We start from the raw sequence: 27,798 nt of genomic DNA, 5'->3' as shown, positions 1-27,798 counted from the left end.
CCACGTGCTAAACGTCGTTCATTCATACGTGCGAATGAATGGGGAGCGTTGAGTGTTTGCTCGCTGAAACAGTCGGCCGCCGAACGCCCGCGCGCTCCACGCGGCGCAGGCGCCCGCGCACCGCGAGTGACACTCCGCACACGAACAAACCGTGCCACTGCTTACCACCAGCATACACACCGGATCTTCTCTCGGTGCGTCATCTATTTATACCACTCTTTAAAAACACGTCCCGAACACCGACCTTGAACAAATGTGCTTTGGATTCATTCATTAAAATTATCACTTTCAAACGTATCTTGGACGCAAAACATACGATGACTGACGATTCACTAATTGGAGATAATTTATTAGATATATAACTGTTTGTTAAGATGATATTTAATTGGGTGATGTACTCGTATTTTGTCTCTTGTACCATTGTACCTAGTCCGAGTTTTCATTGATGTCAAAAACTTAGCCTTAACGCCTTTCTGCATACAAGTCCATAGTATTCAATTGCACATAAGGTACTGAAGCGGTATTTAAGCCTTGTATACCTATTTCTATAAAGACGCAAAGAATACATTGGCAGGAAATTGTAAGTCGTCAGTCGTCGTTACGTTCGCAATAGCGGTGTCCCGTTGCACGCAGGTTGGTGTAAGTACAGGCCGGTAGACAGCGCCGGCGACGTTGTGCCGATACCCTACACCTACTCCATGAATACAGGAAGCGGTTCTCCTCTTTCATCGTTTCTAGGTACGAACACGTCACTATTATGTCAAAACCAACGATCTTACGACACCCGGCTTTCAAACAATACAACAAAACACGTGCCAAATGGGCATAACAAAAAAATCTGCTATACGGATACAGTTTCAGCGATAAGAATCGTTTTAAGGGCTTCCAGCGAGATACAGTTGCTCTAAAAGAAGTAACGTTATCTCTCTTAAAAGCCAATACGACGGGCTTTTAAAAAACTCGGTTGGTTATCAACGTGGCGCCAGTCTTGTTTTTTTGCTCAAAGATAATTTTTAGTGAATTGTAAAAAACCCACTAGAGCTGAAATTTGAAACGACGACAAAGAGTTCATTGTACAAAAATTAATATGGATACTGACATACATCCGAACATATTCAGATGCATTTATTTTTAAGTAGTTTTTGGTAGTACCTACATAATGTTGATGTTGGATGCAGCATGACATCGTTCGTCGCTGTCCAACTGGGGAGGTCCATTTCGCGGAAACTGATTTCGCTGAATGACAACAGTCCACTGTTTGTGGCTGCGTCGGATTTCCATTTATAAATCATTCCTTTTAGGACAGATTGTTTCTGTTGAATGACTGATGTTGATCAGATAATAATTAATTTTAGGCGCTGTATGTTCGCAAGATAGTGCATAGGATTGTTCGCAGAGGCGATTGCTACGTGATGTTTTGCGCGAGAGTGCGCGCGTGACTAGTGCGCTGTGCGGATCGAGGAGCGGACAACTCGACCTCGTCCAGATAAATCTATCAATGAACACGATAAGGGGGGCGCGTGTCACGCAACCGCAGGAAGTGCCCCAACTCGCCTCCTGCACTCTGAACTGAACTCAACGCACCATATCGTTCGCAATACATCATTCACGACTTTTAAATGCGTCCCGGTGGATGTACTCCACTCTAGAACGCACATTTCGACGGCTCCTACGTATACTGAGTCAACTAACAAATTTTGCGAATTGCACTTTTTTGTGTATTTACAATATTGTTATTGTTATTTGTGTTAATACACAAAAAAGTGCAATTCGCAAAATTTGTTAGTTGACTCAGTATACTTAGGAGCCGTCGATTTACCTATCATACGAAACAGCCTCGAAACTTCTATTTAATTTGTATTTGTTTACTTCACAAGTTTGAAAACGGATCAGTGTTTTGCCATAATTTACAAAAATTTTAGCTTCTTCCAAAACAGCGATCAATTTCGCACTCAATCTTGTTTCACATTAGCTACATAATCATGAAAGCGACAAAATTGACAGAATTAATGAAAATTATTTTTATGGGTACCTAGGTTAATAAATAAATAACTTCTAGCATACACTTTCTATTGGTTTCATCAACCAAATTAAGATCACGCATGCGAGCTCTCGCAGAAAAATTAAACGATGTCTCGTCATTTAACTAGAAGCTCCGAGATGCGTTATCTGCACCAACAAGGACTCAATTTATTGTGTGTCTGTAATTCTGTATAGAACATTACATAATATTTGTTTATGTTCTATTCATATATTGATAGCTACCTACTTCTTAACTACCTCATTATTAATAACTAGCTTCTGCCACCGGTTTCACCCGCATCCCGTGGGAACTACTTCCCGTACCGGGATAAAAAGTAGCCTATAGCCTTCCTCGATAAATGGGCTATCTAACACTGAAAGAATTTTTCAAATCGGACCAGTAGTTCCTGAGATTAGCGCGTTTAAACAAACAAACAAACTCTTCAGCTTTATAATATTAGTATAGATTTAATTGTGAACATTAACCCTTTCTTCTTTTTCTTTAGTTAGGCTAACTGATCATTAGGTAACGACAGTTAATAAATCTCCTACTAATACAAGAATCAATAGTTAGTTGGAAACCCATTAAAGACCATGACATAATAATTCAAAACGATGCGATAATAACGTATGCATACCTATGCCAATGATGGACAATCCTTTGAATACGCAGTATTCACTTAAGCCTTAATTAGTTCCTCAGTGATACTCGTTGCAGGGAAAAATAAAATTCGGACTGCATTTCAGCTTCCCAGAATTTTAATATGAAACCCAACTTTATTTCTAGGTAGGCAATATTAATTTGTTATGTCCGATTCACAAAGGCAATGATAGCTACGTTCAAATAATAAAATACGTTTTCGAATGAAAAATGGTGCAACTAATAGGCTTTTTTAAAGTTATTGACAATCATTTCAAACGTTGACTGTTGATACCTACCTAATGAAAAGGAGCACATAAAGATTTAGCGTAGGTTGCACTGTTTACGGCAAAACCGCAAACGAAATAAACATACCGAGGAGTAAACAAATCGTTATTCTCATTTTTGTGAAGTATAACATTAGTTGAGACTACTAATGACTTGGTAGGCGTGGACCACACGACAAATGAAGGATACCTGGCCTTTTAAATAGCATGGACCTTACTAAAATTAAGTCATCAAGTATAATTTTAGCATTTTATAGTCAACATAGACATGGTCAATAGTTTTCCTATTGTATGCCGTCCAGATGAAGGTAGGTTGGGTTAAGCCATGTAGGTGGCGCACGATGAAGGCCCTATGCTCGGAGTTGGTGAGTGTGGGCTGGGTAGATTATTCTAGAACATCTAAATGTTGGTCGCACATATACCAATGGGCGTGGAATGATTGCACCTGGTGTACATGCAAACCATTAGGCGGGAGTTACTCCATATGAGGAACTAAGACAACAGACGACTAGTAGCAGTAGGCTCTACCTGCCAGTCAATCTATAAGAATCACTTAAAACTTTTCATGTTTTTACGGAACACTCAGAAGATCATTACACATTTTAAGAATATGATACGATGTAAATACCAGTTGCAAATCGCGGATATGCAATCTTAAAAGACAGAACAAAAAGTAAGAAACAATTACTAGGTTTACGGTTTTCCGAGCTGAACTAAATGCCATCGCCTTGTGAAGGACGGTGCCGTCAACTTTCGCATCCAATAAGGTGCATGCCATATTGATGTGTTGCATAACAGTCGAGTATCGGCTCGGTCCACTTTCCACCTGCCCACGGGTTACTCTGTGGGTTAAGAATTTGGTACCAACAGCCAGGCATGGATTGTGTGGCGTTGCGAAACGATACGACCAAATTGGAGGCAGAACAGATAATACGTAGGCGCACTGAATAGCATGCTACCCACGACTGGTTTTAATAATCAAGTCCCCATATTATTATTACGTTAGGTATAGGTGCTTAGGAAACTTTAACACAGATGGCCCTCTTACTAAAATGGGCGGGAAACAGAAACAAAATGGTGGTTGTATATCATGTTCTCCGATTAAACCGTCTTTAATTTATGGCGATACTGATATGATGAAGTACATTGTTAGTGAGTTAACTATTTGTTTTACTTTTATGCATTTGTGGATATTTCTGGGTGTTGAGGCAACAACTTTATGGATTCGGATGTCGAGAAATCCTACTTCAGTCCTATTGTTTTTGGGTTATGTAGTAATTCATAAGCAATATTGGCGCTACTACTATCTAACATGACACATAATACTGAAGATACTGAATATTTTACGTTACAACTCCCTTTTCTCAATTTCATAAAAATCGGGGATCACAACGTTACTATATGTCACCATAAAAGGAGAACAGCGGTAACTCTCGTGCATCTCGTTATGCAAAACTAGGAAACTTCCAGAAATTAATCAATGTATATGTTATGGACCATGTGATTAATTCGGGCATTATTAATAATGCCCGAGCATTATGAATAATGTCTAGCTTTATCGGGCCAAGTGATTAATAACTATCTTAACTTCATTATTTATCACATTGCACGGGCATTATTATATTGCTACATGACAGTTGGGCAATTTGATAATAAAGCAAAAAATTGAAGTTAGTGACGAAAACGTATCCCACGTAACGGTTGCCCGGGTAACTGGGTTGAGGAGGTCAGATAGGCAGTCGCTCCTTGTAAAGCACTGGTACTCAGCTACATCCGGTTAGACTGGAAGCCGACCCCAACATAGTTTGGGAAAAAGGCTCGGAGGATGATGTGACGAAAACGTATCGCTGCAAAACCGACTCCACGTAGTCTTGTCTGTCCTACCCCTAGAGTGCAATTCAAAACCGCGTAAGTGTGGAGGGGCGAGGCGGCCTGCGAGCTGAGGCGCAGGTAGTTTTAACGCTCGCCGACGCGGCTGAGGCTGGCCGGCAGAGCCGGCCAGCAAGCCGAAGCTGCGACGGTGAGCGTGAAAACCATCTGCGACGATAAGCTCGCATGGGACCGCCGGAGCCCCGCAGCACCGGAGCCGTGACAGAAGCCATGCTTGCTGCATGTTGCTTGCTTACATTTTAAACGTACTGAGTTAAAAAATTAGAAGCTAAATAAATAAATTTTATGATGTCATTTAATAGTATTTTAGAAGTTTACTGTTAGAATGCATGCTACAAATTTAGATGCTAAAAAATAACCATCATGCGGAGTTGTATTTAGAGCGGTTTACTTAGAAGATAACGAGTGGCTGAGATAGTATTATTTAGATGCTCGTTAATTGTGGCTGACTTAGTAATTTAGAAGGCAACATACATTATTCGGGGCGAATAATTATATTAAAAAGGAGCCTGTTTAATAAGCACCCTTTAAATATGACTTTCCTTAACTTTCAAATGCAAAAACTAGTGGATTTTTAAGGCAGAAGTCCTTCATAATTAATCCAAATCATGAGGCTGATTATTTAAGTGGTTTAATATTTAGTTTATTTTAAATTAAATGGCAATAACAATAAAAAAATGAATATAAATATGTTATTACTTTGCTTGTATTACTTTGCCCAAAAGGTCACGGGCAATATGTATAGTGCCCGGTCAATTTGATTATTTGAATAATTATTATCAAATTGCGCTCTCATATTGGGCATTTTTCATAATGACCGGGCATTATGTATACTGCTCAATTTATCACTTGGTCCATAACATATATAATCAATAGTGCCGTCAGTCCATTGTGCGACAGTTATCGTGAGATTACCTGTGGATTGAATATCAATGGTTGTGCAACCGCTGTAGGTGGAGCCACATTCTCTGAATAGGGATACGCTGGTCCAAGCGCTGTGGTGTGGGTATCAGTGGGTGCGCCTGCGACCCACGGAGATTATTCCGTTTATCATCTACACACGAATGTGCAATGGCACTTAAATAATTAAATTCTTCATTTCTGTTAGATAATATAATTCGTCTGTTCATGGAACATATTATATGTATATGAATTAAGTTTCTGTAACAGAATTTAAGTAACCCTTGTCATCCAAGCGTTTAATTTATATCATTACGATTTTATTTTGCTATCCAATGTTGGGCAAAGGCCTCCACCATAGCCTTGCTCACTGTCAGTCGCTTTTTGTGACGGTGAAGCTATCCAAGTCTTCTCTCCAGCTTTACCTTCCAAGGTAATTATTATTAAATTATTTAAAAAAAGAGCAGAGATTGAATAAATTGAAAAAATACAAATAAAATGTTAAATAAATAAACGGCAATACATAAACTTCAGTACAAAAATACTTTGAGACGGATAGACAGGCGCGAGACGCTTGAAAGGTCGATACGGAAATATGCGCCAAGTCATCGATCTAGTCCAGATCAGCGGGCACCTAGCTTTATTCTAGACATTAATAGACTACACACGCTTGTATAACTGTTTAAGATCTAGACTTATTGCGCGTTTTATTTTAAAATCGCAACTTATATACTTATTTATCTTTCATAAAAAATTTTTTGTATGATAAATCACGATTTATTGAAGGAATTAGAGATTTTAGATTCCAAATGTAGGAATTATTGAATGTAAAGATATTGTATTAGCCCATAAATGCAGGTGGCAAGGACCAACAGTCACACCAAATTCTGAAAAATAAACCCAATCCGTTTTTAACTAGATTACATCACTTTTATCTGTTTATCGATAAATTAATACAGTCACTCCCAAAGCATACCATGCCCGAACTATTTCCGATACACTTTTAAGGAATTAAAATGTCCTTTATTTTTGTGGTCCTAAAGCTGAGAGTCGCGTGTGAAGCTATTGGTGTCTACTAAGAATAAAATGTTAGCTCGTGCCGGAAACGTTATAAGTATCATATGAAAACTCGAAGAAATGCGCCATGTGGTAATCACTAGGCGCCGGAAACAGGAATGTCTTATGATATAACTGCTTGAATATGCATCTGAGATGGAGTCATACAGGGAAAAGCCACAGACGTAGGAATGTTGGTCTGTATGTGATTCCCGTAAGATTAATTCAACGTAAATATGTAGACGTTCGGGAGAATTGAGCGATATGAGAAGAATCTCAATTTCTGAGAATATTGGGAATTTCTTAAACTGGACTAGAGTGCTATATCTTCCTTAATTATACTTTTTAACATGTCATTTATGTAAATGACTACCGTTGCCCAAAATACTTTAGGAAAGCATCAACAACATTCTGAACAGTAGAGCATCTTAGACCACTGACCACTGAGATTAATTAGAAGCAAGTTATATCTATATTTTTACATTTTCTTACTAGTTTAGCAGTGTAAAATCATAGCAGATGGCATAGCTAGATACTTATGTTATCTTTAACAAACGATCGAGACACTATCTTAGCAAAAACGTGCAAACAAATACAGCGTAAAGTCGTTATTAAAAACCAAATTGTGCTTACAACGTGTACCGCTCATATTTTCCGAGAAATGTACATCATCACGTTATTATGAATTCTTGGAAGTTTGGATCAGCTTTTGATTTTAGTTACCAGACTTATTAGATGCCATGACCGCTGTGTAAAATAGTTTCTACAGTCAGTGTTTGACTTACGGATTAATATTCACGCGTAATAGTTGTGTCTAACAAACGCGTGTGCTTTGGTATTTGCACATCAGACGAGAAGACTCGTTTTAATATTTGTATTAATTTCGAATTTTTAAATTGGATTTTAACGACTGATACAACTAGTAATAGAGAAATAAATTAAATAGAAATGAAGATTTTTAGAACATTAAATATGGATAATAATTTTGATTTGAAAATTGAAATACCTGGCGCCACCTACTTACCAGACCACTATTATTCTTAACGAAACTATTATGTAGTCATACATCGCCGAACGCATCATTTATTGCAAAGATTAATTTGTAATGGCAGATGCATACTTGAAAGGAGACATGAGGTACTAATTATTTGACAACGTTTAAGTTAATAAGCGCGCTGACACATTCGTGAAACCTTTCAGTTACAATAGAAGTCTAATCTAATCATAATACAGATTTTATTAACTCCCAACAGAAACAGACAATAAACTCCATGCGATTGTTGCATTTCCGATATCTATTAACAAAACGCTAAATAGATCTCTGCTGGATATTTTTAGAACTCAAAATAGTGAGTGTACGTGACAGAGGTAATGTATGTAACATTCATACAATAAACAATAGTCCAAATGTCAATCATCGTCAGACGATATCAATTTCAGAATAGGAATTAAACGAGTGGTATGTAACGATAATAATTTTAATAATACAAGAAGTATTATTATCTATAGAAATCGAAGTAAGATATTCCAGGAAAACATCAGTATTGCAATTCATAATACATTAATTAGGAAATCGTTTAAAAGCAATAATAATAAACAAATTAATGCTACTTTAACAGTTACTACACCCACATTCGATAGAACGCCTCCAGATGGCGCTACAATTGGCAGTTTATTTCTTTAAGTTTATTTCACTAGATAGGATTTATAATTAATGTGTTATCAAGACGATTAAATAATAATGCTTATAACTAAGTTATGCGCACCAAACGTTACTATTATTGTTTAAAAACATGAACATCAAACTTGTGTGTTTATAGTTCAATAAATTATAGAGATGCAACAGGAAGCAAGCCTGGTATCCGAAAGCATTAGTGACCTGTATCATAATCAGAGAAAGGATTGAATCGCAGTATAGTTCCAATAATTTCGGTGTGGCAGGGCGCAGGGTCGTCGACCGCACTCTTCGGTGTTGGTGCCATGCTATTTCGAGTCGGCGAGCGATGGCGAGCGCACCCGACTTCAGCCGACCGCGCGATGTGCTGCGCACGCGTAAACAAACATGGCCGAACTGTCATTCACTAATTCATTCATAGTGATCATTGTATTTGACAAACTGAGTCGCACTCATTATCTGTGCCTCAATAAACAATGTACCTACCTACCTAGTTACATTTTATATTTTTTTACTAGCCCACAAGCAACAACATCTAAAACTCTGACGTGCTACGTGTATAGAACATACCGCGGGTCCGCGGCGCTCAGTCATCAATGTTAAGTCTGTTTTAACAGTCAGCGATGAGTTAGAAATGTAAATTGCGAAGTGTTAATTAATATTTAGTAGTTCGAATTAATTTGATGTTCCATAGAATATTTATAAATATCTACTTTGGGTAATAATCCATCTTTGAATAGCTTTAAACATTATTTAATACAAAATACGCACTTAATTAAGAGTTCATCCGCTATAATTAATTATACATTTTATTAAAGTTCAATAATAGAGGCATTATTTCAATAAGCTTTGGTTAATTTATTAATTTAATGCAACAAAGCAACTTATTTGCGGTCTGAGTCTTCACTATCACAGGGAAAATTATGAAAAAGTAGCTAGGGACTACTTTTTACTTTTATTAGATCATTTCGAACTTTTATAGATTAAAACCTAAGCTATTATTATCAAGATTTATTGTAGAAGCATATCGAATTATTAGTGGCTTGCTAACGAGTGTAATGTCTCGCGCCCGATGAAGGCAGGCATTGTTCGTGACATGTGGACCACATAGCACATCTGTAGCGCATATTCTGACGCGCCTTTTGTTCCAACCCTGACCATGTGGCCCGCGGACGGAACGCGCTAGTTTTTGTCGCATTTTTTCGGTGCACGAAAACGTTCTTAAGAGAATACCAGATTACACATGTAGCTATTATTGAAATATACCGTCACTAGTACCGGTCAAGACCGGCGTCTATTAATAGTAAAATTGCATTTAAACTTACATACTGAATTTACAGAAGTTCACAATCTAGTGACTGTAACATCGCTATAAATGTTATATTCTACGTTTTTTACTACTTTGCTCTCGTGCTTGTATTATTGATGGCTGTTTATTTGTGTAGGGTAATATTTACGTATAAATATGGAAAACATTTGAGTAAAATGTGTATAATCATCGTAATGTTTGTCAAAGTGCGAGTGAGCAATGCGTCGTCAGCGTACCACGTGGTCGTTGAAGAGTTGCCAACACTCGCTTAGCCGACACCGCTTCCTGTTTACTGCGCCGCCTGTTCGACACTACGCCTCTACGAGGGCTAGCGGAATTACCAAAAGCTATTTTACGTCATAACTAGGAAACACGAACATGCAATGAGTGTAACGAACGAACGAACGAGACCACTTCAAATAATGTTATGGTCACTGTAATGAAAACACGGTATGAGAATGTAACTTTATAGTTCTAAATAAAATGGGCTGCTTAGATCTAGCTGTGTCCCAGGTTGATATAACACGAAGGTAAATATGGAATAAATAGAAGATGTAGGTATTTCATCAGAGTTTATAAGAAACCAAGCTCGCAGCGGGAAACAACACGAAGCATATTATGTCGTGACTTCCTCTGGGAACAAAACTCACTCAAACCCCTTTTTCACGGACTATAGCCAATGTGCTCTAAGCTTCGGAGACCTGACTATACTAGAAAATAAATTCACTTTAAAACTCGCAACGTCCTGGAGCTTATTAAAGCTAAAATAATGAGTTCCAGTACGTAGGTTGGACATGTTCGTAAATAGATACATTTTATACTGCTCCAATTATAACTTTAGGTATCTACTAGACTCAAAAGTAGCAAATACCCTTTAAATGTCCTCACTAACTTATCTGACATTGTCCAACTTGGCGCGTATCGAATATATCAAAAACTTACAGTAGAATCGAGAGTTCCGTGTAAGGCATGGCCTTGATAGAATTTGACTAAATATTTTTTCTCGTTCTCGTGTAGCGTACACAGATAACACATTGTGTCACCTTATCAAATCGACCAATAACGACTGACTTTATGCTTGAGAATTTAGCAAAATTATTAATATAAAAATAACGTAATTCTTAACAGCTAGCCGTGTAGATAAATACAAATATTGGCATATTATTCAACTGCGATGTTTAATTTCGATTCATAATCCGTTTTATCTTTTTGAGTTCAGAATGCTTCATTCATGTCTTGGGTTATAAAAACAACCGAATAATGATAACAATCTGGATCTCACAAAGATGTTTCATAAAGTTTCAAATGGAGCTGAATAGCGTAATGCTGAGCGCTACATGTGTGCTCTCGTCTGTACCACACTCGAGCACGGGATAGGCTTAACGGAGGACGCAATTATGATGATTAAATGAAACTGGTTCTTCGGCGACCGCTCCGTTGCCGGGATGTCGATGTGTAGAAGACATTCTACACTTACCTCCACTGAATATCGAATGGCTCGCGTCGCGTTCCTAACGCTCAACTCATAAGACTTATATTAGTTCGTTAACCGTATTTATAACAGCAGGATTGTTGGAAATATCACAGAAAATACAACCACACTTAGGTGGATCACATCAACAAGCGACTGTTAAAATGTAAAATAGGCGATTATTATCGATTATTCCCTAACAGTCCATGCAATGATGAAATTAATGCATCAGCTGATCAGATGCCTTGGAATATAAACTCACTAAGTAGATAGATAAAAGAGCTGCAATCTAGAATAACTAGCAATATGGCGTCTATAAACGTTTCACTAGCTATAATCAAAATAACGATAATTATTCATTTTGGTAAATAGGTATACTATAAAATGAGATTTAATAACCACAGATTAGTTATAAAATCGAAACCGGGTGAATAGCACTCAGATCCTGAACAACTTTCGACATCCGTTGCCACAACCTTAATGGTTCAATATTATAATTTCGCTCAGTCAACATGATAAATGATAAGAGGATGTTCAAATATATGTTATGAGTACTACCTAGCATAACTTGGTGATAAGTAGATAACCCCAGTTTTGTGTTTCTTTAAGCAATTAATGTAAGTAATCAATTTTTGAAAGTTACTTTACGCGTGGAGACCCTAATCACAGAGGCTTAAAGATTTAATTCATTTACATACAGCAATCATTTGAAGAGTATTTAGTTAGTAGACTATGTACAATTAGACGTAACAGCAAATTGAACGAAGTTTAAAACTTCTTCACTTCATTATTGAAATAACACACTGATATAGGAATTTAAACCGATTCGTTAACGTTAATTTAAAAAGGTTTGACGGCAATAAATATTTGAAACAGAAAGTAGTTACTTTAGATTAAGTAAACTTTAACAGATAAAACAGAAGAAGCGGCTGCTTCAAAGGGATATAAATACTCAACGGCGGCGCCCGCGCCGCTCAGCGACAACGTACGGAAATCTTCATCTTGACAGCCAATCTTTCAGTAAGTTAGACGATGTATGCATACGCAGTTCCTTATAACTTTAGGAGCGGCTGAACTGTAATAGCAACTGCCTATGTTAGTGAAAAGCTTTATATTTTCGATCGCGAGTCCAACTTACAAGGTAGATAATCATATAAGTAGTTATGTACAGATGTATAACTCATTACAAAAGTCAACTTTGATTGCTTACATTATCATACCAACATCCTTGAAGTTTTTATTGACAGTAATCCAAACAATCTGTACGTTGTGCTGCCCATTGCGACCTTCAGGTAAGCTTTGATAGGGAACTGCGCAAGAGCAACTCCTGTTTAACTTTATATACTAAAAACTTTTGTTTATTATTAATACTGACATTTACTATTTTTCTTATATATTGTAGCATGGAACTGTAGAACATTTACGTACGTAATACGTAATTGTCCACATTTCCGATGGAAGTCGGCTTGAATCCAAAGTAAGCAATTACCAACAGCTCTCTTGTGAGTATTAATTGGTCATTTCCAGAGTAACAAACTTGTACTTTCTAAAATAATTTCCAGTTTTCTAATGGAACGAATCTAAATTTGAACATATAGAGTTCTAACTTGGTTGAACCTACGTCTAGCGGACACCAGTTTGGTTAAGAATTATGTATCTGTAGAGTAATATTCTCGATTGTCCGGGTGGGCGTTGAGAACGTGGATATTTCGGACCATTATCACGCGCCCACGCTTCGCTATTGGCAGAAAAATGTTATAAAAATACATCGTCGCAATTTACAGTCGGTCTTATACGGGGTCAGCTACTGACATTGCATCTTTGACCGTTTTAACTGTCCGGAGGGATGTCTCGTAACGAAGTTAGGTAAACGCACACTGAATCTTTTAATTAAGTACAATATGCTGTAAGTTTTTTCCCCTCTATTCTTAAATGAAACCAAATGTCGTAGATCTTGCTTTAACATTGGGTCTTATCTGTAACCCTTATCATTATTACTGAGAACCGAGAGACAGACATAATGGAAGATATGTGTTCCAGAGCAGTGCGTTCTCTAGCCCGTTTCCGGTGGTTGTTTACAAAAAATATATAATATAAACTCTTGTCCAAAGCGGCTATACGAACCGGCCAGCCGAGATACTTGCTACGATTAAAAATCGTTACAACTTCCGTTCGGGTCCAAGACGCGGAGCGGAGCTCCAGATAAAAAAGATAAATAAGAAAAATAACTTAAAGATCGATACGGTGGAACGGCGCTACCTGTTTTTTCACTGTGCTTAGCTTGCGGCCATCGTTTTTCTCTTAAATGTACAGTCCACAACCGTCAACCAACCACACTGACGGTCCTTGTTGTAAAATCTGTTTGGGAAATAAGCGTTGGCATTAACAAAAATTGTTTGATTCTCAAGACAAAAGTGTGTCTAATAGGCTTGAAGTTTGGTATATCGCATCCTAAAATGAGAATTATGCTAATGGCTCCGCGAATATCTTTGCTTTCTCTATGTTAATTTCATTGTTTATCGATAAAACTTTTTTATTTGAAGATAGTCATTAGCGTTTATGTTTAATTAATACGTGCAACGTGATTTTAAACGATGGTATGCATAAGAAGCTTTACATTACAATATTGGAAGCGTTATTCCTGGTACTAATGTAACTATATACATGCTTTACCAATGGTTAATTCAAACAGAAAGCTAAGTAAACTTAACCCTACGATTATTTTCAAAACACTTCAACACTGAAAGAAACCGAACCCATAGGTACCGTTCACTAAATAAGTTAGCTAAATATTTTCATTATTAACGTTCGTTAAGGAACTGTAATAAAACTATCGATTCCTTAGAAGATTTATAATACTAAATGATAGCGCCGTCTGAGTGAATTAGCATCACATGATGTCATGTATCCGGCTGCATCCATAAGAGGGGCTATAAATCGAACGGGTTAGATGTTTTACTTCAGTGCAACCGGTAATGGAAGATATCAGATTAATAAAAGATGTCGATGAGACCAGGCGAGATGCACAGCAATTTCACGAGTGCTGCGCCATGATAATTAAGTGTTCGAACGGTGTGTCGTGGTGTGCGTGGGCTCGGCGCTGACTCGATACGGCGCGGAGCAGGCATATCAAGTCTGGTAACTATGCGGCGTAACTCCGGTAGCAGCGCAACAGGTCTGTGGCGGGACGCGGGCGCGGGCGCGGGGCGGTAGGAAATCCTTCGCGCACGCACGCACACAGCGACATCCACGCGTGTGTGCACCATCCGGTTTTGTTTGCTTGTGAGCAATGTATACAGACGACGCGCGTCTGTAGTGAGCTGTATCGAGTCGATCGATCAATGAGCTCGACATCGACTCGGACTCTTGCCTGCATGCAACTCATTGATTAACGCTATGAACGTGGAATTGTTTATTCATTCATGATGAATATTTTATATCAAATGGACGTTTTTCTTGTCCGTATTCTAAGTCTTTAATTTTTTCCTCAAAATACATAGTGGCTTCACTCTTGCGCTGTTCTCATGTGAACAGTGACTACGACTTTAGACGCTGTTCCATTGACTTAAAAGCTTAAATAGAGTGAACCAAGCAACTTGGAGTTTGAAAGTTTCTGGTGATACACTCGTGCCTTGGAAAGCACGTATATATAAGTCCTGCGCCTGATCTCTCTCCGGTTGAGCCGAATGCCATCCCATCGGAATATGAGAACGAGGGAATATAGAGTGCTCCTATGACTGCACAAATACTTATGTACTTCTATATGGTCTGCTGATTCCGGCTGATTTCCTTATAGAACAGTTTTCGTGCCTGGCAATCGGTTTGGGCGCCATTTTTACTAATTTTTATTCATGTAGGTAAAAAATTATAACTTGTTACTCGTTAACACACATTTACTTTTTCACAGATGCTGAATCCATGCCCACAAGAATGTAGGTGAGTAGGTACCTTATAGTAATTTTACTTTACAGCACGAAATTATAGAAACACATATTTAGGCTTATATGCACCCTACCCTGGATGAAATTGAATACTAAACTATTCTAGTTGTTTAAGTAGGAACGGTATTTTGGTTTGAAACATGATTTTAATCAACTTTCTTTAAATGGCAATCCATCCAATGTCCTATAAGCACAAAGTATTTCATTTTCATGTAAGATGAAAGTGGCAACTTACCTATAAATAAATGTAACAGGTGAATTGCGATAGAACATTACTATGAATTTAGCCAAATCTAATAGAAAAGCTATCTACTGCCAAAAACCGGTTTTGCTACAATCAGAAACGGTTATTGCTAAAGGATGACAGAAAACAAAGTCGGGTGGCAACGAATATGTCATATGGGAGTATGTTCTGTTGTTTGTTAAGGACCAAGTCCACTGACAAGGAAAACCGCTATCACGGTTTAGAACAGTTTATTATTTGACCGGTGCAGATTTATATGCGCATCATTTTTGCATCTTATAATTCCTAATGGACAAGGAAAAAAATATTAAAAAATCGTTGAAAGAAAATACAGGAACATCAAACAAAACAGGAAAAGTTTGCCATCTTTATTTTTTGTACTATAAGCACTTTGGGAATTCTAGGATAAGAATTCGTCTTCTATAGCCGCTAGATTCATACCTGTTTAGGGTGCCTGGTTTTAGCGTCAACATATGTCAATAATACCAGGAAAGCACAGCAAATCAAGCATCAAGCATACAAATAAGCAGAGATAAAGCAAGCAATAAGGCAGAAAAGAAAGCAATTTTTAAGGCTAAATTCTAAAATATGTAGCCTGAATAACATAAGTAGCGGATAGGTGAACTTAAAAGCCATCAAAAATGCAACTAAGCAACGAACTTGTGCTATGTGAAATTGTCAATTACCTGATATCTGCCATGTGAACTCTAGACCTGAAAAATTCAATTTACATAGTTAAATTATATTTGAAATCATAAACAAATGAAAGTGCTAAGGATAATTCTAAGAGATTCTTCTGAGAGATAATAAAACATTCAGCATATGAACTACTGACGATAATATCTTCATTGGATTTAGACCTTAACAGCACAGGTGTGGGACGCAGAGAAGTGGTGGGCTCGGAATTTGCGGCGACGTTGCTCGACGCTCGAGCGCGGGAGGCGCGTGGGCAGAGGCTGGCCCGTTCGCCCACGGCGCCGCACCTAGCCGCAACGCCGCCAAGGTGTAAATCATGACACCTCCGTACAGCATCGCTAGTTACCACCACTTACCACTGTCTACCACCAGCTAAGAGCAGGATTAGGGTTTTTTTTATTAATGCCAACGATCGATTTGAACCACCAAAATCTTCAATATCATTGGGATATGAAGCTAAGTCTATGCAGTAGAGTTAGGAACTCAGTGACAATGGGGAACCTTAACAGTTGACAAGGATCTAGGTAAGATAGAAGGAGATTCCTGAAGAGATGATTAAAGAGACTCTAAAAGTAGACTTATTAAGAAATAAATAAGCTCAAATACTTGATAAAACTAAAGCGAAATCACTGAGGAAAGATATACTAGTTCATTTTCTCATACTTAACATTCTAACGAATAATACTGTCTTGATGAAAATTTGCAAAACAACTAAATAACAAATACGCAAAATTCGGAACGATAAGGCGCATTATCTTCGACGACCACAACAATTAGTAGGTACAATATTAAAATATTGTGAATCAATTACGTATTATTGTTTATCGGAACATTATCTCGACTGTGGGAACAGAACAAAAAGCAGATTTCGCAAAATCGCTACCATGGATTCTGAAGTGGTTCCACTATTATCAGAGAAATTATGAAACGGGAACCTAAACGCCCCATTAAAAATAAAATGCTCCAAATTATAGGTAGATTCATGGGAATTTAGGAATGATCTAAAAGACCTCAGAAACAACAACCGAACAGAAGGTCAATAAATGACGAAGAAAAGTCAAACTTGTAACCGACGGTACTACCGTGAAAGTTTTTTGACAAAGGTAGTCAAAAATCTAAAGCGGATATACAACTTACATAAATAGAACGAACAATGGCGACAATTTTCTTAACATTTCAAAGTAACCAATGAGCAATGTAAAGCCATTACAAGCTACATACTAGTATTTTAATTTTTCAACTTGGACAGATAGGACTGTAGAAATAATGGTACATGTATCCGCCGATGGGAGTAATGGAGCAAAAATATTTAGGTTGGAAACGACTTTGTGATCTATTTCGTGAGTCATAAAGAGTATTATGAAATGACGCAGCGATGATAGTTAAGGCATATTCAAGGTGGAAAGTGATGTCATTGGCCCTACTGCGTGCTGTGGACGCTCCACTCGCTCTCTGTCACAGCTACTTTTGCTTTTCGAGTGAACATTGTCCATTCTGGCCGCGCACGTCATTACTTTGGTATTTTCTAATCACGAGTTTTAGAATGTAGAAAACTAACTTAAAATTGTAGAGGGCCATAACAAAAAGTGATATCCTGCCCATTTTACTGTGAACAAAGAATTCATAGCTGTAAATACGATTTATAATCCGTTGACACCGATTTTTCAACGTGAGGTGTAAAGGAAGGTTGCTTATGCCGTGGCCGTGCGTCTTTGTTAAACGCCAATCTAAAATAGCAAGAATGTTTTAATAAACCCTTCCGAATACAAATAGACTCTGACACTTTTCTTCCATATTTACGGTTGTTCAAATTGTAGTAATAAGTTTATAGTCCTTCACAAAGAATATGAAGACAATCCTATTATTACACAAAATGAAGAAGAAACGGGAATGACATGCCACTGAATGTACCAAGTTTCAGTGACCATCTTTCAAATGGTGTGGGTACACCCATAAGGAAAGATGATGTAAAAAGGAAATGTGATTTAAATGGTCACAAGCGTGTCTTCAATTCGGTACGTCACTGTTAGTTTGGCATGCGGGCCGAGTGAAGTGGTGTGGCTTCCTGCGCTCGTTCGCCGGGAGCTGTAATAGTCGTCGCGATGGCAAGCAGCGGAGTGGCACGGAGGGCCGGCGGACGACGACGCGGACGGACGGCCTCACGGAAGGTCGACCGCCTCGTCCGCTCCGGCTGCCCCCCCTCCGCCCCACACCTCACTTGCACGCCCTCACCCGACCGCTACGTGGAATTTATATAATTGCCTTCAATTAAAACAAGAATACACCGAATACCATCTTTGATACACAAACATAGATGTAGCCATTTTTAATTACTCATACACCGTTTAGTGAAACACTGAACGAATCGCAAGAATAATGTTTCATCGTCTTAATTACACGGCAACGAATATTATTGACTACTTCACTTCTACCTACTTTTAGTAATTCACTATTTCAATGTTGCACGTCAGTATGTTGCCTTACGCAAATGTAATACCTGCATAAATTGTACAGAAGTTTATGCACTATGTAAATTATCGTTTGCCGTATGTATTAAATAACCGCATGGGATAGGAACGGCTAAGGTCACCGACGATGAGTGTATGCCATGAATGGACTGGGTCGTGCGCGATACTCGACCATTCAACGATACGAGATCCTTCATTCTAGCTTTTGTTATTACGTAATAGTCAGATCATATTGGTCAACTCATTTAAAATATTGCGGTTAAAACATGTGCCCAGGCACAAGTTTATCTGACCATTATCATGTAAGCCAAGTACATATCAAAATATAGTTAAGACAAGACAGAAAATAATTACGATTCTACTATTCGTACACATTTATTGTGTAGGTGGGATGCAATAATACGCACGCAGTATACCTACTCGAATGACATATTGCTTCCAAGCTTCATCACAGAATTGTATGCTAGTAAAATTCAAACAACTATGTAAACGTATGTTGTTATCTTCATGCATTGCAGGAGAAGAAAAATCAAAGCGTTGCTTTACAACTTTTCGTTTTAACTACTTTTACAACGAATCCAGATATTAAATCATTTATTTAAATGAAGAGAAAATAAAAGAACTTATTAACTATCAAGGATTTAGGTAAGCTTAGGTTTGGATGTAGGGATGTGACATTTAACATAAAAAATCGATTTTTTATTAATCGATTAATTTATCACTATGAAAAATCGATTAATTAACAATCGATTTTTCATAAGAAAATAATCGATTTTTTTATATTAATCGATTTTTTTCCTAATTTATCAATTATTTTCACAATGAGTCCCAAAAATAGTATATCAATTGATTTATAAATTAAAAATAATTTAATTTTGTGAATTTTTGTGAAAAGCATTTTAATTTGAACTATGGATATATGGCTATGGATTTTTAGTTTTTTTTTTTTAATATTTGAAAAATTAAATTTTGTTGATTTATGTGAAAAACATTTAAATTTGAATTCGTTGGGTACGGTTTTTTAAAATATTTGTTAAATTTAATTTTGTTTTTGTTTTTAGGCGTAGAAATTGTTGACCAGACTTTTAATAACACTTTATAACACTCAAAACTGTTAGTCGCGAAAAGCTTTCGTTTTACGGAGTTTCACTAACGAATAATGAATGACATACTTATCAACCAAATGTCGGTAAAATAGTATAGTTCATTGACTTCATCTAGTGAATGTTTGATTAAATAAATCAACTAAACTGTCTTAAAGGTACAGAAGGAATGCCGTCATAGATACATAGATGGCGTTAATATGATCATCATAGAGATAGTATTCTTTGGTAGTTTGCGTCCCGGGCCAGAAGACCAAACTGAATGTTGCAGATGAAAAATCGGTAATAATAGACTGAATTATTTAAAAAAAATCGATTATTAATCGATTATTCATATAAATAAAAATACGCATCAAAATCGATTTTTACTTAAAAAAAAATCGATTTTAAATCGATTATTTCCATAATCGATTATTTTTTCACATCCCTATTTGGATGTATGAACTTCGTAGGGAAGGAACATGCCCGTCTTTGCAAAAGACTTTAGTCAGCCGAAAAAAATCGACGAGGGTTAAGAAAATATGTTTTAAGCGCGACGACCCGAGTCGAACGGACGCAAAATATGCGCGGATCGCACCGACATTAGTCGCAACGCTCTCATTCACGTTTCTTTTATCTGTGACAAACATCCGGTATTATTTTCAACGCGTCCACGGCGTTAGTACTCCAATATTATCAAACGATTCAACCATACACAACGATAATACATATAGACAAATAACATATTTAAATAAACCATTTATCAGCTCTTAAACTCGCAAAAGATAATTTTTATGTTGAAAACAATACAATTTATCTTCATTACGTAACTAGACTCGTTATTTCATAATGTTTGTAGGTATTTTGAGTAAGAGATTCATCTCTTCTTCAGAATGATGCATTTATTGGGGTCAGCTTTCAGTCAAATCTTATGCAGCTGAGTACCAGTATTTGACATGACGTGACCTCCAGAGCCCAGTTGCCAATGTTTCACTACCTTTACTGTCAATGCTGTATGGTTCTGATTATTGTCAAAAGGGCCTAATTTTATATAATTTCGTATATACTTCTTATCTGTAATACATCAGAATGTGAAATAACTGGACTTTTTGAATATAAAGAAAATGAGATAACGTCATTCGATTGTAGCAGGAAGTTCAAAGTAGATTAATTGTATTTGAGAAACAATTGACAATGTAGATAACGAATGACGTCACCGGATGGAAAATAAATCCTACTGTTTACCTAACACTTATGAATGTTTACCTATTATACGGGATCATTGTAATAAACATCGATGAAATCCAAAAAATGCTTCAAAATTTTCAACAGAGTATTTTTATTCTTAAAACAAAAACGTAGTTTCATAGTTATAAAACAGATGGGACCAATTTAGCTGCATAGGTGCAAGCAATGGCGGATGGAAAGTGCGGGCGGAGGCGAACGCGGCTTCCGCTTCGACTCGACTCGCACCGCCTTCAGAATAACAAACGAAACCTGATTTCTATCGACTGGGCCAACGATTACACCGCCTACTCTACCATGAGAACACTTTTATCCATATAATGATTCAAGTAACAACTATTATTAGCACGGAATTTTGGAAAGAAAATGGACGTGCAACACAGAAAATCAATATCAATACGATAACATAACATCCTGGTATGATATCTTGAAGAGGTGTTCAGTTAATGTACTTACGACCTATAGAAATATAACAAAGGGTAACAAGAGCTATGTACGGCGAAAACTGATTTCTTATTAACCCCATTGTCTGGACGAGGCCCCAGAATAGTGGGTGGACTATTACATTCCATGAAGTATGGCCATACAGCATACAGCTTGGAAGGGAATGGTATCGTTTTCACTAACGATGTATACCTATTTAGGCCACCCATTGTCATTGTTCCATGATTGGCATCGCTTTTCGTAACTTATGTATTCAAAAAAGAATGCTGCTTGCAATTAATTAAAGTCGAATGTACAAAATAATACGTCGAACCACGCACACAATGTTGTAATTGTGAAAAAGTTAAACAGACGTTTGACACGTTTTTAAGAAGACACCATTTTTTTAGGAGTAAGTGATGCTAGGTTTCAATGTTAGAGTTAAAACATCACACTCAGAGTATATTTTTACATATGGTAGCGTTCCAAACTTTCAATAATTTATGTAAGTAATCATGATGAAAAAGCACACACTTAGAATAACTATCCTGAAGACTTTATGATTATGATGAAATTAAAGTTCAAATAAAATTGAAGTATTTGAGATACTAATACATACGAAACATGAACGTCCGCGAGAACTAAATGTAAGCCAGTGCGATTTATCTTTTTTGCATACAATGGTTTCAAAAAAAAATTGTTTAATTTTGTTTGACGTTAGTTCAGCTGGTCAGTAAAATTCTTTGAATCGAGTGTAGACCCTAAGCGTTAGGCCCAAGCAACAGATGCAACAATAGAATCTGAACCAAATGTAGTCTCAGGTAAAGAAATCTTTTTTGTAAAGGTACCTATAGCCATTCTTTCGTCCCATCCATTCAACGCCGCAGTAACTTTGCCTTCTTTTGTTCTAATTTAGTTATTAAGTAATGCAAGTTGACGATCAGAGTCAAAACTTTTTTGTTTATTCATAACCTCCATTGAATAGGTACCCCATAGATGTTAAAGAGGAGCGTTTGACCCCTGCTCGGTACACTCGTGAGCTTAAATAACCTTAATGGATCTTTAGCTCAGTAAACCTTGAGGTGCCAGAAGTTATAGAGAACAGTATTTTATTACAGATCTCTTCCTTTACATAGATATCAATGAAAATGTGTTATATTGAATCGAAGTAAAAGCATAATTCATTTAGGCTTATTACGTTGGAAAAGTTAAGCACGAGTTTTGAACAGTTATTGGTGGTGATATTGAAATCGGTTAACGAAGTTTTGAGAATTAATACGAGACAAACATAATTTTATCAATGGGTAGTATTTTGACGTCGTAGATGTTGTAAGATTAGTAAAATATAAGTGGTTGTTAGTAGTGACACCGGTGGCAGTGAGGTTGTAATGTGACATCCGTGGCGGTGTGGCGCTGCGTTATCGCATGTCCTTGACACAGAGACGCGGCGTGCACAACGCGCCTTATTGTCGCTGCAACCTTGCGAAAATTACCGCTCGCGATAACAGATGCCGTCGTCGTCGTCGGCGGCGCGTCTCTCGACCACGCGCTTACCAAAATATAGTAGTGAATGGAGACGTTACGTGCCCATGAATTTCAAAACATCGTTAATCTGAAATAGAATGCTAATGATGTTTGCTTCTGTATAAATAAAAATATTGTTGCGCGTATTCATTAGGCTTTTACGTAACGTTATACAGCATTTAATGTAATTTGCATGTTGTTTTGGCTTCAATATTGGAAATTAGGGTCGCAGATTTCTACAACTGAATGTACGGTGCAGTTGCAAGACAAATGTGGGTGGTATCCCGGTGCTGCGACTCTCGCCGACCGGAAACCCAATTCCCGGATGCGGCTGCGCGGGGGGATCTCGCCGGAAGCTTGGTAAACGAGCACATCCGCTGCCGCCGCCCGCGCCGCAAAATTTGGCACCGCGAGCGCTCGCAGCCCGCTTCCGGCCTCCGCCCCCCGGACCCCTAACGTCGCTCTCGCCCGCGAAAATAGCGGCCAACCGCTCCGTGTACGCGGTTCATTCAGTATGGCCGCCTTCCATTCATAAAAAGGCGAGGCGCGGGCGGTATGTTGCGCGGCGAAGGGAGGGCGGCCTCTCCCGCCGACCCGCACCCGCGGCCGACGCCAGTGCGGAATGTACCATCGAACGGAACGGTCGTTTCGTCGGAGCGTAGCCCTAGCGCTCCCGGTTTTCCATTAAAATGTGTATAAGAATAAGTGCAGTGAATCCGCACGAGTTCGGAACGGTTACAAAAAACGCCGTCGTCGAGATTAGGAGTAGAAATCAACGAAGAACTTCAGCGAGGAAGTGAGTAGCGGCCATATTGCAGTGATAACCGCGCGGCTGGCGGACGAGAATCGAGGCCGGTGCGTGGGCCGCCCCCCGCCCGCGCCAGGTGCCGCTCCGGACCGCGCCGGTCTCATGAACCTTCCCGTGGATTTGCGCGGCCGAAATTTGGTGGTTCTGCCGTATTTTTGTGTGTCAGTGAATCTACCGGCGCGGTTTCGGTGCGGCACGACCACTTGATCGCTAGGCGACAAGTAGCCTCAGTGTTGTGTGTTGGGCCGCTAGGCCCGAGTGCCCTTGTGTGTGGAGCGATGTGTGTAGGAGACGTGTGACCGTGGAATGTCTGCTTCGTAAGTACAAACGGTGTCCGGACGTGGGACTTCTCGCCCACCGTCCAAACTGTCTGTTCGGACACAACACTCGCGCTGGATTCGACTAGCTGCTTTTTGCATGTAGATCACGTAGTCATGCGTAGGTAGTAATTACTTGGATTGTGAAGAAATCAAGCTAACATGAATGACGAGAGGCGACGCCTCGCTCCGCCGCCTGGCGACCGGCACACGTGCAGCGATCAGCGCTCATAGCGAGAACGTTCTCAACAAACGAGTTAATAATAATGCTTTCATTTATTGTATGATTCAAATCTATTTATACGGCGTTTGTAATTTATACTGAACAAAAAACCCTATCAAATAGTACTCCACAACTTCATGAGTGTAACAAACGTTATAGAGTCCTCTAAGCCAAAAAGTAATTACATAAGTAGGTATTAAAGACAAATAATTTGATTAAACACGCACCAATAGCAAGAATGAATATATAACCGCATTATTATAGCAACAGAGAGACGAATTTCGACAGGGAGTAGATAACTGTGGACGCAGATAAAGAATAAATTGTAAACAATGGTCACATAAACTGTTAATATCTTGTAACGAACTCTGCAGATAAGAAGTATATTTAGACAAAACAAAATAAGAATATTATTTGTAATGTAACGGATAGTTATACGTAAATCTAGTTAGACGTTTGAGTTAACTTCTTACGAAGCTCGAGAGAATGGGATAGAATCGACTAATGAATTCAACAGAAAGGTCATAACAGTTTACACATGATTTGTATCTGAATATGAGTAGCATCACATTCATCAAGATTACAACAATGTATACACGTATGTTTTTCTTAACGTAAGACATACTTGTGTACACACAGTTCTCCACCGCAATTATTGTACTAACAAACTTAAAACTGGCACAACACCTTTCTATTTTTTTACTTGAAATAATGTTATCTATTCTTCAGACTTTAATAAACTGATATATGGGTACGTGATATCATCTAATAAAGTAACGTACTTATTCAAACAAACAAGTAATCTAAAACAACTATTTCCTAAGAAGTTCAGTGGTATTCCAATGGAAGCTATGATTTTATTCAACTTCCAGAATATCACATTCCTTGAAAAAAGCAATGTCAAACATAGACAAGATTTCAAGAATGGTCTTTGATTGAGCCTATGTAATAGGTCAGAAAATATTGATAATGATATGCATTACATCGTCGTAATTAACGAAGCAATTTAATGTAGTAATGGCGGGTGGGGACCCGAACACGTGCTCATACGTAGTTCAAGAAGAAACTTAAAACATGTTCAATCTTTAGTATTGAAGAAAAAAGTTTATGAGCTGGGATATAACATAAGGAACATTGCATTTTGAGAGAATAATTTAGCCGACGAAGCCTGTGATGGCGATACACAAATAAATAAGATGAAATTAATGGATTAATTCACATGCCAATTTAAAAAGTTTTCTAAAAAGGCGCCAACTGTCTGGAGAACCTAAGAAAGTATAAAATTCGCCTAATAGGTATAGTACTGAATACATTTCGGACTCAAGCTAGTATAACCAGTATTTTTGCCCAAATATGCATTAAGGAAAAGAAGATAACAGTAAAGTTTAATCCATGCTGACCACAGCATAACTGAAATTGCTAGTTCTAACTGTAGAAATCCCTCTCACAGATGATAAAACTATTAAAGGAACCATTATACCAACGAAGTAGCACTAACTTTCCAAAATGAATAGTCTCAATGCGAGAGATCCTATTGAATGGAGAAATTTAACCTCTTATGAGATGAAGTTTGTTAGACACAAGCAGCTCACGCGATAATTATTATACTCGCTCGTGGTAGGTGTCCAAAAGATGCATATTACTTTTCACAGGAATGATCCAATGCATTTGAAATAAAAGTTTCAGGACATTGCTTTCAATTCGTTATCATTCAAAAACTTAGAGACTTCGAAGTCGAAATGGAGGTCCTTAGATACAATATTGAGCAGTCCTTATATCCATATTTAACCGTTTAATAAAAAATAATAACTTTTAAATTGGAACCGCGTGCGGGAATTTAGAAGACCAATAGTGAATTAGAAATGAAGAACCAACTAAAAGCGGTTTTGCAACATAGCCACCTACGCACTTTTGACTAACCAGATTTCGAATGTTGCTCAAGACATACGATGCATTTTTGCCGTTTTTTGATACATATTAGAATAATGTACGATGTATCTTCTTTCAGACCTAAGCAAAAAAACATACGCGTAAATCAAATAGTCAAACACAGATCGTACATTTTAAACGTATCTATTATTGCATATCTAATGATGTATGATGTATCCAGTATATACGATTCTGGCTTTTTTTTTCTATAATCTCAACACCGGTCTAAGAATTAATTCTTCTTCGGCAAGCAATGGTAAAAAGATTCAGGATTTGACATCTTTTTCCTATATCGTTACTAAAGATTCAGTCACGAAGCAGGCAGGAGTTGCATATAAGTTTTAAGTCATTGGACTTCATAGCTTACTAAGTTATGGATGTGGATGAAAGTGAGAACTGTTAAGATGATTTAGTTGTCTAGTTTTATGTCTAGAGTTGTGATTTTTTATTAAATGTGAATGTTTATTGTATCTGCAGGTGGGGACGATGAGGGAACAGGAAGGCGACGGCCCGGAGAGCCGTTAGCCGTACTCGATGGATGAGTATGGCGGGCCGGCGGCGCCGCCCCGGCCGCCCAAGCCGGCGGCGCGCGTCCACAGGCCGACGGGCGCGCGCCAGCCCACCGTGTCGCTGCTGCGGCCGCGACCAGAGGCCGAGCGCGAGCGGAACGCCTACGTGGAGGCTCCACGGCGAGCACACGCCGTGCCCGTGCCTCCCCACACGGCCGCGCATCAGCCGCTCAAGCCGGTGACGACGCAGCCGGCCGCCGCGGCCGACAAGCGGCGCGCCGGCGCCCTCTCGGCCGACTCGATACTGTGCGAAACGTGCGGCCGCTGCCGCTGCGAGCAGTGCGCGCGCCCTCGCCCACTGCCGTCTCGCTGGCTGTGCGGCTCGTGCCTGTGCAGCGCCGAGGCGTGCGTCGACTACGCGTCGTGCATGTGCTGCGTGAAGGCGCTGTTCTACCACTGCGGGAGCGGCGAGGAGGAGGCAGGCGAGCCGTGCGCGTGCGGGCCGCGGCTGGCGTGCGTGGCCGCGCTGGCGGTGCCACTGCCGTGCCTGTGGCTGTACTGGCCGCTGCGCGGGTGCGCGGCGGCGGGCGCGGCGCTGTACGCGCGCTGCCGCCGCTCCGGCTGCCGCTGCCCCGAGCCCCCTCCGCGGCTCTCCAGTATTATCTAGTCCCGCCGCGCGCCGCCCGCGCCCTCCGAAGCGCCGAGTCGAGCGGCGCGACCGCGTTGTACAAATATTTATTTGCGAGCGGAGAGCTTCGGACCGCGCGGGGGTGGACTCAGTGATCGCTGTGCCTGGTGCGAGTGGTGTGTGGTGACGCGGGGCCGGCGTCGGACGAGCGCCCCGCTCACTGAGTGAATCGTCTACGAGTACCTTGTAAATATAGTCGTATAGTGTGAATGTACGTGAACGTGTCGCCCGAACGTCGAAAGTCTCAAATTTTCTTGAGACCGTAACGTGTCATAAGAAAACGTTAACGTTAGTATTTTGGATTCCACAAAAATCCAGAGAAGATTAAGAAATGAGATATAAAACATACTTATTAAGATGTAGATAATTTACCATTTATTTATTAACTGAATTTGTATTTATTTGTAAATAAAACGACAACATTATATTATAAATACGAATGTTTACTACA

The 27,798-nt window shown here is 38.9% G+C and overlaps 1 protein-coding gene across 3 annotated transcripts; it reads left to right on the top strand.

The window, feature by feature from the left end:
• The first annotated feature begins 49 nt into the window (after positions 1–49).
• On the top strand, positions 50–27,798 carry LOC124632226 (protein sprouty). 3 transcript variants are annotated; one of them, XM_047166981.1, is made up of 3 exons: positions 50–194; positions 15,158–15,186; positions 26,628–27,798. In XM_047166981.1, the coding sequence occupies exon 3, from the start codon at positions 26,685–26,687 to the stop codon at positions 27,324–27,326; it is 642 nt and encodes a 213-aa protein (XP_047022937.1). In that variant the 5' UTR covers positions 50–194; positions 15,158–15,186; positions 26,628–26,684; the 3' UTR covers positions 27,327–27,798. The 3 variants fall into 3 exon arrangements, with proteins under 3 accessions (XP_047022937.1, XP_047022936.1, XP_047022938.1); XM_047166980.1 differs by lacking the exons at positions 50–194; positions 15,158–15,186 and adding an exon at positions 23,416–23,669; XM_047166982.1 differs by lacking the exons at positions 50–194; positions 15,158–15,186 and adding an exon at positions 23,676–23,998.

This window comes from Helicoverpa zea, chromosome 8 (genome assembly GCF_022581195.2).
Source record: "Helicoverpa zea isolate HzStark_Cry1AcR chromosome 8, ilHelZeax1.1, whole genome shotgun sequence".
NCBI classification, from domain to species: Eukaryota; Metazoa; Arthropoda; class Insecta; order Lepidoptera; family Noctuidae; genus Helicoverpa; species Helicoverpa zea.
This window is presented reverse-complemented; position numbering and strand designations above follow the sequence as displayed.

Excerpts from the sequence above, each read along its gene's own strand:
- LOC124632226 (XM_047166981.1), top strand. The coding sequence starts at position 26,685 with ATGGATGAGTATGGCGGGCCGGCGGCGCCGCCCCGGCCGCCCAAGCCG.